Below are 19,247 nucleotides of genomic sequence, written 5' to 3' on the forward strand. Positions count from 1 at the left end.
TTGTCCTTTCTCACCAAGGGCTGATCTTGAGTACCCTCTACGGGAGATTCCTGGTAACATGTCTCTTTTCTTTACTTCCCTTTAAACACAATAAACAAATTGTGGGTGAATGGACTGTGCTCATTAAGAGACTGTCATTGTTACATAGGGAATAGCAAGGTATCTGTAACCAGCCTGGGTACAGTTTTCTTATTTTATGCTCTACCTTGCACTATGCAACAAGATTTTTTTAATCCATTAGTGCATGCTCAAAATCACAGGTGATCCTCATCATATCACAGGATAAAAACAATATTTAATTTAATGAATCTGCACCCATGGGAGGGATGAGCAGCAGAGGAGCTATGCCCTGTGTTTCCACTGCTGCATGTCTTTGGGGTTGTGTAGCAACAACTGCAGGGTGACTGACTCTGCCACTCTAGCGGGATATCGGTCTGCTGCCAAGTCCCTCCTGGTTTGGCTGTAATTAACCAGGCTGAGCCTTGTTTGTGCTTGTGGACATGAATAGTAGCTTGTTATTTGACCATTAATGGCTGTGTGTGTGTGTGTGTGTGTGTGTTGTGCACAGCCCATAGTTCACCTTGGAACAGCGCCCCAGCAGCTGTGTGTCCTCTGGAGCAGTGTTTATGTGTACATCAATACATCCTCCTGTAATCATGTTTTAGGACGTTCCAGCCTCACCTCCTTTACAGGAAGAGACGTGTGATGTCTGTATCTGTCAACACGTGTGCCAACCCACCTTTTAGAGTCACAATTGACTGCTGCCATTTCTCTTTTCCTTGAGGCAGACATTGTGTGAAAAAAGCTGCAGATTGGGGGAAACGCAGGGCAGGAGTTTAGATCTTGATTTTGTTGATTTAATTGAAAATAAAACATGAGAAATTATTTCAAATTACAGCTTTGGCCACAGCTGCCGAAAAAAGACGAGAGTGATGATCATAGCTGAAGATAGTCTTTAATGATTTCACCTTGGTGTCTCTCCTTGCTAGGACAAAAGTTCACCTGCAAAATGAAGGAACAGCGAACAGTATACAGAGAATATGTTAAACCCATTTGCCATCCATTAAAAGTTGATTTATTCCAGTGCTACTACGTACATTATGCATCATGTGGCAGTGTACACAGAACAATGATTGGGTTACATTTCTTCACTTTTTGGGGTTTTTCACTCTGTTAATGTTCAGTAGAAGTGTGTTCTGATGCCTGCTCTATGAGGAAAGCCTACTTTTTCTGGATAATAAAAGACTCTGGGATGCGTTTATCACTTTGACTCAGCTACCATCATCAGAATAACATCATGAATGTCCCTCACTTCACTACAAAATACTGTGTATTTTTTTTATTTTTTATTTTCTAGTGGAGAAAATCGGGTCACTATTAAATATTGGAATGGTGTTTTGGCAGGTCTTTGTTGATGACAGGATAAGGACTGAAGAAAACGAACCTTTACAACTGGATAAAAAACAACAGACCCTGATCATACCTCCATCAGCAGAAGAAGAAAAACCTGTGGAACTGATAAAATGCTAGAGTTTCAAACCCTTTCTAGTATTTCTACTGCATACTTGCAACATGCTGTGCATTGCACCCAGCTACCTTCACCCCTGCGGTTCACCATTTGTCCCGTGTACGTGGTGACATCTACAATGAGGTCATATTTACAGGACACCCACTCTGGCTGTTCACAACCCCCCTGAGCCAAAACAGACATCTGTCAGTAAATGAGCTATGGCTCTCATCTGTCTCTTTTTTTCAGTCTACTCTTTCCTGCTTCCTGATGAAGGATGAAGTCCTTAACACCAGCACTGTTACCCCTCTCTAAGGAAGACACTCCAGCATCTGTGATCCTTCCTGGTGTAACTGAATAGTACACCCTGAGTGCAACATGGAACATGACCTGGGGGTTCCCCTGCTTCTTCCTTTCTTTCTGTTTTTTTTTTTTTCATTTGAACCAATCAAAGGTCTTTGCTGCAGGCCATTGGGAAGCCTCTTTGTGTGGGGGGACTGATGCTCTTAATGATGACAGATGACAAACGCGAGGCTAAAGCTCTGATGTAATGAAGAGGTGGAAACCTTAGATACGAACAGGCAGGTGAGGTCGTAATCAGGGAGATAGTCTTCCATTAGCCATCCTGTCTCACTGGATGACACTGATTGAAACAGAGACTGTAATGGCATGATAGATCCCCTCATATTGAAGGGGTGGAGTGTAGCACTGTACGAGAAGTGGCGAGAGGTGGGGGCAGTAAAGAGTCATGCTTCATCAACTCATGTTGAAAGGAAAAAAAAGCTAATATTCATGCTTGATTAAGTTCCACTTGTAGCAAACTCAGTATGTTCTTAAATGAAGTGCTCTCTGGCCAGTCCAGAACCTGTGGGAGAGTGGACTCTCTGTCTCACAGGATTTGACCCGGCTCAGCTCGAAGCAGCCTGGAAATAATTAAGATCCAAGAAATAATAATGGTCCTATTTTGTCTGTAAGCTTAAGGGGCCATAAATAATGATGACTTTTAGCACTAACATCCTTTAGAGACTCAGATTATCTACCATTCAAACTACTTTAGGACAGCATGCTAGCCCGCTAACCCGCTGACTTCCCGATCTGCTTTTATGTGTACTTTTGAAAAAACACTTTAAAAATATTTTTCAGATCAGAAATTTACTAGTTATTAGAATGATGCATCATACTCCATGCCTTTGAAACTTTAAATCTTGTACTTTCTCCTTTGTCACAGTGAATGTGTTTCAGTGTCATTAAGAAACACACCTGATATTGGCCTCATATTGTAAAGATAATTTTTATATTATCTTTATATTTTTAAAGGACTGGTTTGATATTTTGGGAAATGCACTCATTTGTTTTCTAGTTGAGAGTTATATGAGAAGTTTGACACCACTCTCAAATTTGTACAGTAAATATGAAGCTACCCCTAGTAGCCAGCTAGCTTAGCTTAGCCTAAAGACAGAAAAAAGGTAGAAACAGCTTCTTTAAAACTAACTTTTTAATAAGTTATACTATGTTTTTTAAATCCGGACAAAAACTGAAGGGTTTAAACAAGTTGTGGTTTAATGGGGGGACAATTTTCCAGGTTTTTATAGTCACAATTAAGTGTCCGCATTATTTACATTTCAGCTTTTGTATGGATTAAACAAACAATATATAATGTGTCCATTTTGGACAGAACCAGGCTAGCTGTTTCCCCGTTTCCAGTCTGTATGCTAGCTCTTTTTCTTCTAATGTTTTTTGGCAGTTGGCAAACAGCTTTTGGTGCACTACCGCCACACTCTGGTGCCTGAGTGCAACTCTCGTAAGTGTTTACCTTCATTAATTGAAAACTGATACGTTCAGTTCACCATTCACCAAAAACATTTAGCGCTTTCATGCACAACACTGTTTATCTTCTCACATTAGACTCAACTAGAAAGCAAATGGGCGTAAGTACCAAATATCAAACTATTCCTTTAAAATTGCTGAGGGAACAATTCACTGTTCTGTAATCATCAAAGTTTCTTCAGCACTTTTATTTGTATCCTTTCAGGATTCTTTTGTTTTCTTCATCTCATATTTTAAACAGGGAATGCATTACAGAATCACATTACTGCAACTCTCTAGGTCCTGCAACTCTAAAACCCTAGATATCCTAGTTAAAAAAAGAAAAGTTTTGTAAAAAATAACAAAACAAAGAAAGGCAACAAACAAACAAAAGTAAACATAATAAAATCAAAATCAAGAAAATCATCAAGCCATCCAAGGAAGATTGTGTTCATTGTCATTTTTGCACAGAACCATGCAATAGGGCAGGGTCGGTTTCTCAGTTCAACCAGTGATGTGTGCCTGTGTGGCCATATATACCAGCAGACCTCAAGCCATGCCATTATCTGAAGACCACAGGAAGCTCTAATTAGTGGTGGTGAGAAAGGTAGACTACTACATATTTCATTGTTGTGTGTATGAGTGTGCAGCATTGAGCTAAAAGTGAACTCGTTCTCTGACAAACACACTGACAAATATTCTCTGTCTGTCTCACTTTTGCTTACTCTCTCAACATTTTCATTTCTCACGGTGTTAGTAGAAAGAGAAAAAAAAAAGGTTTTCCAAAACATTTAGAGTTGCTGTGTAATGGAGGCAATGTTATGCATTACATTAAGACATTTTCTTTAAATTTTTGGAGAGGAATGTATCTGAAAAAGGAATGCAATGCTGTATTCAGACTGTTAACATCGTAAAAAAGCTCTGAAATTAGTAATTAAATAACCCTCTACTATTTATACATTCAGGCACTGAAAAATCACATGTCAATATGTAACTAAAAAAGATAGTCGCTCTCATTTTTCCCTTGGTAAGAACAAGGAAGCGGAAACCTTGAAGTTGGCAATTGTGTAAATTTTTCCTACCCAGTAGTAATGCCATATGCATCCCCTTTGCTCTTCTTTTGTGTGACAGTTTCCCATCGCGCTTAAGTGCATTTTCAAACACTGACCTGAGGTCAGAGCTTTCATAGCCTCTCCTAAAGCTTTCACCCTAACCTATGGGAAAGAATCCATGACACTAGTCTTTTGAAAGGGAAATCCAATGGTTTGTCTTGCTCTCCTCACCGGACAAACAGATAGACGGACAGATGGGTGGACGGACGTCCTCCATGGCCTCTGAGGGCCAGCAGGTGAGCCGAGGCCCTCAGCTCCACAGACCAACTTCCCCCCTCGTGGTTAAGGACTCTCCGGTGTGATAGCCAGCTCTCACCCCAGCGACCCTGAACTCAGTCATTTTTTAACTATACAAGGGCTTTTACAAAAAAGCTAACTTGAACAGCCATACAATGGCTAAAACATAAACCATATCTCTACTTTATCTCGGTTTTTCAGTCATTTTTTAAATTTTTTTTCTCTTTTTCTGTTTTTGGATGCATTTGTGTTTTTACTTGATTTAAGTGTTCATTTGCCTTTCTTTGTTCTTTTGGAGTAGCTCTGATCCAGTCCTGTGCTGAGAGGCTCAGTCACAGAGGAATTGGTTTTTGGATTTGATGTTGGGTGGAAGAAGGAGAGAAGAGATGGGTGGGAGGGAGAGTGGAGGAGCAAGGAACAGGTCAGGGGTCAAGATATGGGTTCTTTATTAGTCCAGACATGGACTCTCCAGAGGTTACAAGGACAGCTTTGGATGGGACAGAATGAGGTGATGAGTCAGGTTGGGAAAGGTGGAGCTCAAAGGTGATTGCGGAAGATTTGTCAAGGTTATCCGCTATCAGAGGAGGTGTGTGGTGCTGTGGAGGGTGAGCGCCGCCTACGGGCGGTGGAAGTCCAGGATCGCTCAGACCGTTCAGAGCGCTCTGAGGCTAGGGAGGCGGGCCGAAAGCGGTGAACAAAGCCGTCCAGGAAGTCCTGCTGCTGCTGGGTTATGGCTTGGGAGATGAGGCAGGGCAGCGCCTGCAGGCTGCCCGTCACCGAGTCCAGCTTGTCCTCCAATGTGCCGATGCGCTTGTCCAGCTCCTCACTGCGCTCCTGCAGCTCCGACACCAGGTCATACATCACATTCTGGGTCTAATGAAGGAGAGAAAGTAAATGTGTTTGGGGAGATGCAAGAAATAGGAGAACAGAGGAAGGAGAGGAGGACAGGACAAGAGAAAGACAAAAAAAAGTTGTTTTACAACTTAATATCCACAAATGCACAAATGAAATCAACAGATGATACAGTATGTATACACTGCCAGGGGAAAAGCCTTTCATGTAGTAGGTCATCACAGATTACATAAGTATACAGTCTAAATTTGACTTACTCCATCTGACGAGAAAGAAATAATGACAGGAAGCAGTGTGCAGGGGAGCTGTACAGTTTCAGCAAGTCAGCAGAGATTTTATCTTCCCACTGATTTAACAACCAGCTCCTCTAGTCCATTTATAGCAAGAAGGTCTTTAATGCTTTAATGTATTTGCTTGACACAACTCATTCATATAATGAAAAGTGTCTCCATTATTTAGGCATTTATTGTTCCAACTGTAGAAGCAGTGGGGCCAGTGTCAGTGTATATGATAACTATATGCAATTCTTCTAGTCACACTATGACAATTCTATATCATAAAATATAATGTATTTTATTCCATTCTTTATTTCAACATTGTAAATTTCATGAGACAAAATTCAGTAGGAGCACAGTCACAAAATATTTCATACCTACTTAGAGCCTTTTTCAGGCATTTGTGCGCCTCAGAAATCAAATGACTGCTGTCTTGTGTATGGGACAGAAATAAGCCTCTATAGGGCTTTAAAAAGAGACACTGAGCTGTTGAACTATCGAAGGGTGTACACAGATGGATCTGACCATTCAGCAGAGTAAGGGCAAGCAAACACACATTAAAGGAGTTGGCCTTAAAACCTTTTAAAATACACACTGGAGTGCAAATGCCATCCACATCAAATGAGGCTGCAGTCCTGCACCTCCCTTTGAACCCCCTCTCTGCTCTGCTCTATTGGGTCAGCTGACATCTATACAGCAGGACAGAGGCTGCTGAGGCACAACTGTATTCACCCTCTTATAGACAGATACTGTTTACAATGTGTGGTTAGGTTCCGATTCCTCAAACGCTTAAACTCATTTTCCAAAGTGAGGAGATAGTCTTGTACCACGACCCTGGCTCAGCTAAGCGAGCTTAGACGTTACCAAAAACAGGCTTTCAATCCATGCATACATTTAGTTTTAACAAAAGCATTAGGAAGCCACTTTTATGGATGGAACGATACAGCCCCAGACTTGTCTGACAGCCCCTGAATAATAGAGACACTGTCCAATATTGCCTGTGGTGATCTCAGGGCTCAAACAGGCCTTACCAAGAAAGAGACTGTTGGTCTACATACAACGTTGAGACCATGTTAAAGACGTAATCTTTGAGTCTTTAATAACTTCTTGTTTAATAATTGTGTCTATCAGACTAGAGTATACATCTAGTTCTGGCAATTAAGATAAATCTTTAAAGATCATAGTAACATGAGGACTCGTGACAAGTTTGACTATGAGGGTAATGCTCAGTTCAGATTGCCAATGGTTTCATGTTGATTGTGGTAACTTGCCAATTAAGTAGAAATGTGCTGACAGGGGCAATGAAAAGGCCAATATTTTACAATTTTCCAAGTTTTCCAAGTTTTGATAACCATAGAAGATATATTTGTGTTATTAGTACCAAAAACTATCTCAATGTATTTTTACATTTCCTCTTTCAGGCTTCTCTCTGGAGCTCTAGTAACAACATCACATCACATTGTGACATCACAAAGTTACAGAAGACCCGACAGCTAGTTTTAAGGTACAGTTTCTGAATACTGGCTGTGTGTATTTCTCTGTGGTCTGAGCGCTGTGATACTTTCACAGTATTAATATAGAATCTAGACCTGCTTTATACTCAAAACAGGCCTGGACATCTCAACTTTATACAATATGGGATATATACAGTAAGACCGCCAGCTAGAGCAAGTGGAAGTAATGCGGTTGTCTAATTCTTTCAAATTTGGCTTTGCAAATGTTGAGTGGGAAAGTAAAAGGTAAAAGTAAAATTAGGCTTCAAGCATACACACAATGTATAGACAAGTATATATCTAACTTCACAGGGTACCTTTAATCTAGGCTGAGCTGCAAATAAAATACATTCTGTCTTTATTTTACTTACATTTTTACAATTATGTCCTGTATATGTGATATCAGAGTGGCTGAATATTCAACATACCAAGATAAAGTATTGTAGAAGCAGCTTTCCTGTCATTCGTATAGAGCTTAAAGTGAAGAAGTCGCAGCACACATCCTTAGGAAACCATGAAGTTTACGAATGTGCATAACAGTAGCCTCAGAGACAAGCTCATCAGCTTCCGCCTGCTGTGACCCTCCTGATGAGTGAATATCCAGTCATCGAAACATTGTTCATCCAGCCCTAATGGTCTACAGTTCAGTTAAAAGAAGAATACTGGAATCAACTGTGGCAAAAGCCTTGGCTGAAAGTTTAATACACTGATACCAATAAGGGCAGCTTTAAAGGTATGTTATTAGAAGAGAGACTCTGATAAAATATAGCAGATTTCAGGTAAACACTCCTGCAATGCTGGACAGTATTCATGTGGGCCGGGCTTGAGGCGTGACTGAGGACAGTGGCTGCTTTGTTGTGCCATGACAAAGTTACGAAAGTCCAGACGGTCCATTTCAAGGCACAGTTTTTGAATGCAGGCTGTGTGCATGTCTCTGATACTTTCACTGTATCATTATAGAACCGAGACCTGCTTTATAATAAAAAAAAAAACATGGAAATTTTACTTCACACAAGATGGGACCTTTAAAGTAAGTAATAGACTTTTTGAATTCTTTAAGATATATCATCAGACTTACCTTTGCCAGGTCCACCAAGGTGTTGGCCTGATCATTGAGTTTCCTCTGCTCCATCTTCACACTGCGCAGTCTGGGTGGAGGCACAGGGAGGGGGAAACAGGAAGAGGAGGGAAGGAGGAAGTTGACAAAGGAGAGAGGGGAGGAGGCGAAGAGGAGTGGAATAAGGCAAGAGGGGGAGGAGGGTGGTTTGCAGGAGTGGAGCATAGAGAGACAGGTTGTTTGGGGTCATGAAGGGGCAGAAAGGGCCAAAAGGGGAGAAAGGAGGAGGAACAACACATTTTTTATCAGGAGTGTTCTCTCACTGATGACACTGAAAAGAGAAAGGACACAGCCTGCATGCATCATAAATGTATGTGGTTTACATATCTATATGTATACATATATAGAGAGAAAATATATATGTATATATATATATATATATATATATATATACAAGCATTCCAGGTCTTGGTCAATGCAATACCAACCAAAACATGCAAAATTTTAGAAGCATACTACGCTCATTTTGAAAAAAAAAAATAATAATAAAGACTGTGTTTATAAAGTTTTATCAGGGTCTTTTTCTTGTTATAACAAGATCTTTTTCTCATAATGGTGCAGTGCTTTCAATGGTTTTTACCGTAAATAATTATTTTTGCTGCAATGAGGAACAGTCTTGATACTGAGAGATGATCTTGTTACAACCCAAAAAGAATCTGTTTTTGAATGAGAGGAACAAAATCTCAATATAATGCCAAAAGACATAAAATATTTTCATGACAAAATATGATGTTTCTTTTTCCAGCAAGAGTGTAATATGCTTCCATACCAGAACATCCCAAAATCTATGTTTGAAATGAAAACATTCCCATCTCTTTCCACCCAAAAGTAAGACTTAAAAAATGAAAAAAAGATGACATGCCCTTTGTCAGTGCTACACACAGCTCGGTGGTAGGACTTCATATAGACACACTGGTCATTCAGTAAGCGTGCAGTGACTGTGAGTGACTTTGTGCACAATGAAACGTGAGTCTTTCAGTGCTGGATGGTGTGTGTGTGTGTGTGTGTGTGTGTGTGAGTGTGTGTGTGTGTGCGTGTGGATGCCACAGATAAAAGATGAAGCTTGCCAGAAATAAACTGTCTACTGACACTGTTAAACATACTGCAACACAGACATTTGAAATAACTTGCGCAATGATACATTGGACATGTTTTGTGATGCCTCAACATTATGCCTCCTTATCTCCAATCAAATACATTATGGCACTGTAAGAACTGTAAAGGCTGATGTGAATAATGTGTCATTGTTAGCGGTGGCATCACACAGCCATCATCTGGATGCGTGAGAGGAAGAATTTCCCTGTTCGGCAAATTATGAGACAGGATGACATTCAAGGGCATTTATTCATGTGCAAATCAGTATATCAGAGCAGAGTGTGACTGCTCGCTTACGGCTCTATCTCTGTGGGAAACCGTTTCAGCTCGTGTGTGTCTGTTTGCTCTGCTTTATTATCCCTCATGGCTGTTGCAGAATTGGGGCTAAAAGCTAAAAGCTCATCTTATTAGTGTAACACATTATGAGAACAATTTTATTCTACAAAACCCCAAACTACGTGTTGTGTTGCGTCCCTTTGTACTAAGTCATCAATGTCATGTGCAAGCTTTGCTGTTTGATCTTGTATGAGAAAGGAATAAAAGAAAACGAAAATCAATATTAAAACAACAGCAAACATTTCAACCTCATTAGAGCTACAGTACATTACAGTGTGTGTGTGTTCATGTCATCACAAAACCATCAGGAGTGTAGGATGAGTTCTGTTGATGCAGGTTAATATAGCCTCCGGAGCAGCTATATTAATCATGGGCAACATTATACAGTACATTGTAGATGATTATGAACCGCTGGCCAGGCCAACGAAGCTTCAAGCTCATTCTGTGCAAGATGCTTTTTCTTTCACACATTCTCTCCAGACAACCCTCCACTATTGACACCAGTGGCAAAATGTTGATGCTTATTTTTGTTTCATTCCATTCAAGGGGGGATGGGAGGGAGAGGGAAGTAAATGGAACACTGAAGTGAAGAAAAAACCAAAAACAATTCAGCATCCAGCATTTTCTTTTCTCTTTTTCTTTTTTTTTTCTTTTTTCTTTTTTTTTTTTGGTAACAAACGCATTTTTTTTTCATGCATGTCAAACGCAGACATGGAGAGAGGAGGAGTAGGAGGATGTTGAGGAAACAGTAGGAGGAGGATACATAGAAGACTCAACTTACTTCTGAGCTCTGCAGTGATAGAGCAAAACAAAGACAGAACACAGTACAGAGTTTTAACCTCACAACATTCACGAAACGAGTGAAACCATTACACTTCTCACTGTAAGCACAGGGTAAAAGGGGGTCGGAGGGAGAGGGGGAGGGGGAGGGGAGTAGGAAGGACCATTACACTAGATTGCAGGGTGTTTGCTTGTGTATGTGTGTGCGTGTGTGAGAGTCTACATGTGTGAGAGCATAACAATCAAAGGAAATGGTACTGTAGGAAGACATTGTAACAAACGCCAGAGGTGATACTACCAAATACTCGCAGCTACAGCTACATTAGTTTAATAGCAATACAATTATTGATAATACAGCCAAAATATTTTGTACCAAAAATACCATTGAACACAATCACATAGACTGAACATCTTAACAGCTGTGTTTAAATAACTTTATGCAGATTTAGTTTTTGGGGCATGCTGAGAGATTTCCCTTGGTGGTTGGTGGTGAACAACTCATACATCTGTCAAACATTTTATTTTTCATTAGATTACACAAAACAAATGCAGTGCAGGACTTACTGGTGAATGGCTTGGAGAAACTTGCGCTGGTGTTTCCGCACCTTGGCGTGATCTATCTTTTTGACCAACTTGGTGTGTTTGTAGATGAGCCATGTTTCCCTGAGTACATTGGCAGCTGTGTTCTTTACCTGTGAAACAAGGTCAAAAATGACATTTGATGTTTATAACAGTACAAAAACATTGTAAGGTAACATACAAAATAACCACCACACAAATACCACAAGAATTTAATGAAATGGTCAAAAATAATGAAAAGTAAGAAATAAAACAATATCAGAATCAATATAAAATATTTGCAGTTGTAAGTTGTAAAAAAGAGAGTGAGTCATGTCTTCAAGGCAGGCAGAAATGTGCTGCACCTTTTAGCACAGTGAACAAAGGATTACAGTGTATTACAGAGGCCTTCTCTCTGTTTTAACCATAAAACTCTGCTATAGAGAATGCTTCCTGTTTTATTATCTATTTAGCTAAGTTATAAAAATGTGTGACAGAAACTCAGTGGATCTAATGCTGAGGGGGAGTTCAAGAGTTTACAGTCCTGACAATGTAAGATTATAGGATTAGTATCAACATAGGACATTTGCACTGAGGACACTGTGTAAACCGGTGGCTCCCTGTGCTGGGGGTTAGGACCCTGAAGGGGTCGCAAAATACATCTAAACAATTGCAAGATAATTGTTTGGATAAGAGGGAGGACAACATTTTTTTTTTATATTTCTCAATCATTTTCTAATTTTTTCACATTTTGTCCCTGGATGGTTTTAGATTTTCCTTAAGCCTCTGTGTTGGGACCCCCAAGTCCCCTGTGTAGTGTGCATCTCTAGGCATGTGAGAAAAGTTAAATCGAGGGACTGTCAGACCGTCACTGAGAACTGAAGAAGCCTCTTGGATGAGAGGTGAAATGTCTTCAAGTATCTACAACCACGTCCAGTTGCCCTCAGTTCAACTTTCCTTGCATAACCATGACCTGGATGACTCTTCACAGACGTTGTCAGGCCTCTAAAAAGTATTTGAATTACAAATTGAAAATCACTTTTGGTTGAACTGAAAAAAAAAAAAAAAATTAATTGTTTTTGGCCCCGAAGAGGAAAGATTAAAAGTCAGGGGTCACCTCAAGTTCATGACACTAAAACCTATAAATCAAGCCAGAAATCTTGGTGTCGTTGTTAGTTTGACTCAGACCTAAATTTAATCTAAATCAGCCTGCTACCATCTGAAAAACATTGCAAGAATTAAATGATTTCTGTCTAAACAGGACACAGAAAGACATATTCATGCATTTATTTTTCAGAAGGCTTGACTATTGTAGTGGTGTCTTCACAGGTCTTAGTAAAAAATCAACCAGACAGCTGCAGCTCAGAGTCCTCACTAACACCAATAAAGTGGAGCACATCACTCTGGTCCACAAGTCACTGCTCTGGCCTCCTGTGTGTCAAAGGATAGATTTTGAAATCTTACCACTTGTCTATAAAGCACTAAATAGTCTTGGGCCCAAATACATCTCTGATCTACTTGCACGATATGAAGCCTCCAGACCCCTTAGGTCATCCGGGACAGGTCTTATTCACTGTTCCCAAAATCAGAACCAAGCAGGTGAAGCAGCTTTTAGTTTCTATGCTCCCCACCTGTGGAACAAGCTTCCTGAACACCTGAGATCTGCTGAACCTGTCAGCTCATTTAAATCAGGGCTTAAAACATTACTGTTTGCTGCAGCTTACCAATAAATCACATCCGTCATTGTTTGTAATGCCAAAAAACAATCACTGCAGCACTTCTTTTAAAATGACTTACTCAAATATTTCTATTCACATTTTTGTTATTTTTGTTTGTTTGTTTTGTTTTATTTATTTTTTATTTTTATTGTTCTATTTTTAGATTTTATTTTTTATTTATTTTTATAGCATTTACATGCTATATTTATAAGTGCCTTGTGTCTTAATGGTCGTGTATAAATGGACTTGCCTTTTCACAACACAAATCTGTATGAAGCCTGTTATGAGCAGCTCTTGTTGAAATAAACAGAAATGTACACTAGAAATGCAGCAATATGGAGTGACTCACTCGTTTGCAGAGTTGTGTGTCCATCATGAAGTTGTGGACGTGCTTCTCAGCCTTGGTCAACTCCAGCTTCCTGGCCACAACTGCAACCACTAGCGCAGTGCAACCAGCTCCCTGTTGCACAAAGACATGGTCAAACAAACACAGCAATATTTTGTTTGTGAGCTTTCAAGATGCAACTTGTCAAAATTACTAGATTAACAATTAAAAGAAAATGAGATCCAATAAGGAAACTAAACAAACCTGCTCATTTTTGACAATTTATGCCGGTGTTTGATTACAAACAGTGAGTAGGTTTCACTTTACACACGGAAACACCAGAAACAGATTTTTTTTTTTAATCTAACCACCTACATATCTGGTCCTTTTTATCAGTTAGCAAAATAAAATAAGAAAAAGAAACTGTGTTTGAGTTCAGTTCATCAGTGAGGTGGAGCAGGTGAAAACATGCATGAAGGGTTAAAAGAGAGGACTGCATACAATATACTGTATATGTGAATGAAGACAATAAATGTCTGGGAATTAAGGAGTTGAATCTATGTGATCATGACTGTTAGTCATAAAACTGTGAAGGGAGAATTCCGGTGAATTAAAAATTTTTTTTTTTTAAGTTTCTCATTAAATTGTTTTAGTTTGGACACCTTACATGGTCTCTGGTTCTGTAGCTACATTCTGTTAGACACTCTCACTGACAATGTCAATCAATTGCTCAAAATCTTCACATATTTAGGAACTCTATAAACATTACACAAGAAAAATAAGCTCAATGTTGTGTTTCTTTTTGCAGTAAGTTCGGTCATGGAGTGCACATGTGAGTGAGTGTAGAGTGTGGAGCTGAGGTTTGGTTTTATAACTGTTCCAGTCAGAGTTGTCCTGTGAGAATGTTATGTATCTATCTGAGTGAAGAAGAGAGGAACCTACCATAATCCCTGTAAGCAGACACACGCCTTTCCCACAGTACGTGTGCGGTACCATGTCCCCGTAGCCAATGGAGAGGAAGGTAATCGAGATGAGCCACATGGCTCCCAGGAAGTTACTGGTCACTTCCTGTTTGTCATGATACCTGAAGTGATGAAGATAAGCAGAAGTAGGAGACACACAGTCAGGAAAACTGCACACAGTTTCTTGAACGTGCGCATGCTGGAGAATGAAGTGGTGCTGTGTGAACCAAACAGGGGTGGTGGGTGGAGGAGGTGGAGGTGGTGAAGATCGAGGAGGAGGAGGAGGAAGAAATCATGGTGCAAGGTGTTACACCTTAAGCCAGTTTGGCACACAGTCTAAAAATGCATCGAAGTCTATTCTGAGTAACAAAACTGAAGAAAAATATCTGCTCAATGGATTTGAGACACTACACTTCATTTCTATCGTTCTTTGCCTTGAAGTCATTTATATGTGAGACAGTTTAATGGAGAAATATGTAGAATGAGTAGGAAACTTAAACTCACATGTAGGCAGAAAAAAGCAAATAGTGTCAGTTTTTAAAGAATTTGATGGGATGATTTCAAACAGAGCAAAACCACTGAACATGTGTTTCATGTTCATGTTCACTTACTCTTGTTGTACATTAGCACAGACAGTACAGTTTAAGAAAACATGTTTCAAATGACAAAGACACATGTCGCTGTAAGTGACTGGATTAAGAGTACCGCAGGTCAGACTTGATTTGAATATGACAGCCCAACAAATGTAATGTCAGTGCATCCAAAAATGCATATCCTGCTGCATTGAATCAGACTAACAATGGGCTTATTGGTCACGGTTTGCTGCAAATCTTCCTCCATAGAGTTTATGCTGCCCCCCCCACCCCCAAAAAAAAAGGTTTGGTAATGCAAATCATCACTTCAAACATGGTGTTTGCTGAAAATAGCTGACAGCCATGCTTGAATTGTCAGTCCAAAGGCCTGCAGTGCATATGCAAAGATGTTTCTATCAAAAAGATGCTGTACAAAGCTGGATTGATGGTGACATTCCCATACCTTTTGCAGCAAGACAAAAGTCCATCACAGAGGCAAATCTGCCTTATCAACCCACCCTCATTCAACACGCCTGATTATTCCCAATGGGCTGTCTAGGAGGAGATCTGATAAGATTTAATTTTGGAGTTAAAATCAAATATTCACTAAACACTTTGAGACAACATCTCACTAACATCCCTCTCACAAAACAACAGAGATGGAGTCTAATTTCTTGGGGATTTTGTTAAGGATTTTCTAAAGGGTATTCTCAAAGGGCCAATCATGAATTGTTCACAACTGTGAACTATCCAGCAGTGGCCCAGCATGTGGACTCAAAATGGCTGGAACAATCACCTCTAATTAGTGCACAAGTACAGACTGGAACACTTGGGGCCAGACTATGAAGTTTTTCTTTCCACCCAGAAAAAAAAAGTTGGTTGGTTTTGTTGAAATGCCTGCTCCTCCTTCTCCTCCAAGACAGTTCATTGTTATCAAATATCATAAATGAACTAATCATGCCCTCTGCAGTTCTTAAAACTCCCACTCTCAAGTTTCTATTCATGCTCAAAGTCAGGGGTGGGGGTGGGGGTGACGGGGGTGGGGGTGGGTAACTATGACCACTTTTTTTTCCCTCAGAGTGACAAAAAAGTGTGCGGTCTGTGGGATTCAAGCTTCTTGAATGACATGCAGAGAAGCAGTCTGTACAATACCATGCAGGAATGAAAAAGATCTGTAACCTGCATGCTTCAGAGCCAGTATATTGAGAGCAGGGGAGCAATGGGCAAACCTGGGGTCCATTTAGAGGAGAGAACCACCTGACAAATACTGCAGTATCACCAGGTGGAAGGGGATTGTGCATCTTCTCGGGCGGGCTTTCATTTGTAAACAGTGGGGCAGGACTGGATGAGTAACAAAGGAAGAAGCTCATTGGATTTGACATCCCCTGTCTCTTTTACCTGCATCCCAACACTTCAGCAGCTGCCCTTTGATAGCTGCCAGGGGGCTAAACTTGATCAGCTGGCTAAATATTGTAATTACAAGTGACTAGTATGTTAATTTCATTTATCTTGTCATCAAGGCGTGCACATTTATCTTGTCATCAAGGCGTGCAGAGAGTGAGTCATGTCTTCAAGGCAGGCAGAAATGTGCTGCACCTTTTAGCACAGTTAACAAAGGATTACAGTGTATTACAGAGGCCTTCTCTTTGTTTTAACCATAAAACTTTGCTATAGAGAATGCTTCCTGTTTTATTATCTATTTTGCTAATGGTGAATGTGGCAATATTTTTTTCATCGCACATATTTCAATGATTCTCTACTCGGAAAGAGAGTAGAAGACAGCAACACGGGAACAGAGACAGAGGCTGAATGGGGAACTAATCAATCGCATTTTAAGGCTCTCAATATACTGTGTCAAGTTTTGGGATAGCATGGAGAAGAGCTGGCACCACTTTTAACCTATTCCAGGACAAGGGGTATATAGTTTCTCGAGCAGACAGTTTTATCCCCCGCTGTTAAATTCTCCCTGACAGACACTCTGCAGCAAAGCATTACCCTGGCATCACTTCCTCAGATTTTTCAGACATAACATTATTTATCCACTGCTTTATGAAATAATACTGTAATTTACTTCCAAATGAGCTCTGAAACTTCTGCTTCAGCCGTGGGTTAGAGGAGTACAGCATAATTCACCCAACATAAGACAAACAAGGTAACATCTCTGTGGCTGCAACTAAACAGGTCAATGACAATAACAGGTAACAGCAGCCTCTTTACCTTTCCTTCTTTATCAGTCTCTTCAAATCATCACCAATTTATGAACCTGTCTAGTCAGCCCTATGCATTAGGAAATTGTAAAATCACCACTGGGATGTTTTTTGTTTATGTGGACTAACAAACAATTCTCAGCCATTTAATCTTCTAGCTGCCATTGTGCATAGGTGAGTTTATGATACATATGACGAGGCCCCGGAAAATATAGCAGCCAAAGCTGAAAACACAACCTCTGAACAAACAGAATAGTAATGATGAATCCATTGTGAAAGAGTCACACACATCCCTCTGTCAACACACACACACACACAAACCACCAGAAATATTTCAAATGTTCAGTTGAAAACACTACAATATTCGCTATTTCTGATTCAAAACAAAAGGAAAGCCTTTGAACATGCAGTATTTGATAATTTATACTAAGAATGCAACATAATTAACTTCAGCCTCAAAGCTTTTCAGTGACAAGTGTCAAGTTCTTGTCAGCAATTATTTTTTAAAGATTTAGGTGTCATTTATAAATGCTTATTATCTTCTTTTTACCTGAATCACCTCACATCCATGAAACCTGGGAAACCACAAAGACTCTCTGCTTCAAAATAAGGATAATGAGGCACAGTCTGCTTCCTAAGAAGAAAGCTGATCGAGGTATCACACATTATAATGTTACTTTTGTGTCCCCAAAATATACATCTGGTAAAAAGTACAAAAAATATACATGAAAACCTGATTCTACACCAAGATGTATATTTCAAACTTCCTCGAGGAGAAACACAGCCTTGCTTCTGTGTCTACTTTCCTCCGCTGGTCAGCTGCAACAGCAAAGCAAACACCTTCCTCCACATTCAAAAGCTCCTGTTTACTATTCTGCAGCTATCGCCTGCGCACAATCACAGCACTTCCCCTCGTCCTCCTGCATTTCGGTTTCACATCAACAAAAACAAATGCAAAAGATTTTTCCACGAGTGCAGGTCTTGTTGATCTAAATGAATCTGAGTGCTGGCTGAGATAACTTGAGGACAAATATGTTGGGATGCTCCACGGGGAGCGTGTTAGTTGCAGTAAACATGAGCAGATTAAACTCAAAGTGATGATGACCTAATTAAAAAAACTGCAAACCTAACAGTGTTTTTACAGCGCAGCCAATATGCAAAGCAAGCAAGCAAGCAGAAGCAGCAGCACATTCAAAGTGGACTGTGCACATATCTTAAAATCAATAGACAATTTTAGGATATGTGCATTTTATAATATGTTTCCAAGTCTAAGAGAAATAAATGAAAAAATCTGATTTAAGTTGAGCTAAGTCAATAGCAGTTAATTTATCAAAATATTTTAATAATATTTTAACTGCTGAACACTTCAGAAAATATGATTGGGCATTACATTATGATTACAATATTGAAAACTCACATTCCAATTTAAATGTAGTTAAGTTATTATTAGTCACTGTGGCAGTTACACTGTTGAATGGATCAACATGAAATTTTGTACCAACACTCATGTTGCCCAGAGGCTGAATAATCCTGATTTATCTGCTAGCATGACCATGAGGTTTGTGGCTTGGAGTAAAATGTCCCGGCAGCTACCAAAAAGGATGACCATGAAATTTGGAACACATATTTAAGATGTCTTCACTTTTCATCACTGATTTTCTATTACTTTCTTTCCTGCCTCACTACCCGCAGATCTGATGACATTCCCATCAGCTTCAGCTGTGGTGACCTTTACCCCTGATTAGCAAATGTTACCATGCTAACATGCTAAACCAAGATGATGAACATGAAAAACATTATACCGGCTAAACAGCAGCATGTTTACACTGTCATTGCGGGCATGCTGACATTAGCATTTAGCTCAAAGCAACACCATGTCAAAGTACAGCCTCACAGAGCTGCCAGCCTGGCTGTAGACTTAGTCTTGTCACAACTCATCTTCGTTCTTTCAGGAACATGTAAATATAAGTACATATGAAAGTGTCTGGAAAGTTACACAAAACTCTTGGAAAATACATTTCTGCTAGGAGAAACACCGACTTTGGTTTCCCTGTGATGTGTACATTGAAAGGCTTAACTATGCCATAAGGCAAGTTTCATTGTACTACAAGTCATCTCTCATTGCACTTTTTTTACATTCACTGCAATTAAAGCGTATATTCACTGGACAGAAGGTAGTATCTGCAGCCATCTTCATCTCTTGGCCTCGTGCACAAGTTTAACAATTAATGAATTTTTAAAACACAGTTGACCAGTCGAGGGGCTCAATATCACAGTGACTCCACATCTGAAAAT

The 19,247-nt window shown here is 39.8% G+C and overlaps 2 protein-coding genes across 10 annotated transcripts in view; both read right to left on the reverse strand.

Annotated features, from left to right (window-relative positions):
• The window catches only part of LOC139629896 (uncharacterized), a 24,730-nt gene extending 20,084 nt beyond the window's left edge, over nt 1-4,646 (reverse strand). The window contains 2 exon segments of the mRNA XM_071492848.1: nt 3,275-3,286; nt 4,597-4,646. Coding sequence (XP_071348949.1) covers nt 3,275-3,286; nt 4,597-4,642 — 58 coding nt within the window. The 5' untranslated portion in view covers nt 4,643-4,646.
• Nucleotides 937-19,247, reverse strand: part of kcnn1a (potassium intermediate/small conductance calcium-activated channel, subfamily N, member 1a) — a 63,409-nt gene continuing 45,098 nt past the window's right edge. For 6 of the 9 annotated variants that reach the window (XM_071492844.1, XM_071492841.1, XM_071492842.1 and 3 more), the window contains 5 exons: nt 14,154-14,295; nt 13,236-13,346; nt 11,175-11,302; nt 8,361-8,430; nt 937-5,535 (listed from right to left, as the gene is read on the reverse strand). In XM_071492844.1, coding sequence (XP_071348945.1) covers nt 5,230-5,535; nt 8,361-8,430; nt 11,175-11,302; nt 13,236-13,346; nt 14,154-14,295 — 757 coding nt within the window. In that variant the 3' untranslated portion in view covers nt 937-5,229. Of the gene's footprint in view, nt 8,255-8,360; nt 8,431-8,790; nt 10,712-11,174; nt 11,303-13,235; nt 13,347-14,153; nt 14,296-19,247 lie in introns of those variants that run through there. The other 3 variants (XM_071492839.1, XM_071492838.1, XM_071492840.1) reach the window with 3 other exon arrangements.

Source organism: Trachinotus anak, unplaced genomic scaffold (genome assembly GCF_046630095.1).
Source record: "Trachinotus anak isolate AG129_WGS33_773 ecotype Australia unplaced genomic scaffold, CSIRO_AGI_Tana_v1 ptg000012l, whole genome shotgun sequence".
In the NCBI taxonomy this organism is placed as follows: domain Eukaryota; kingdom Metazoa; phylum Chordata; class Actinopteri; order Carangiformes; family Carangidae; genus Trachinotus; species Trachinotus anak.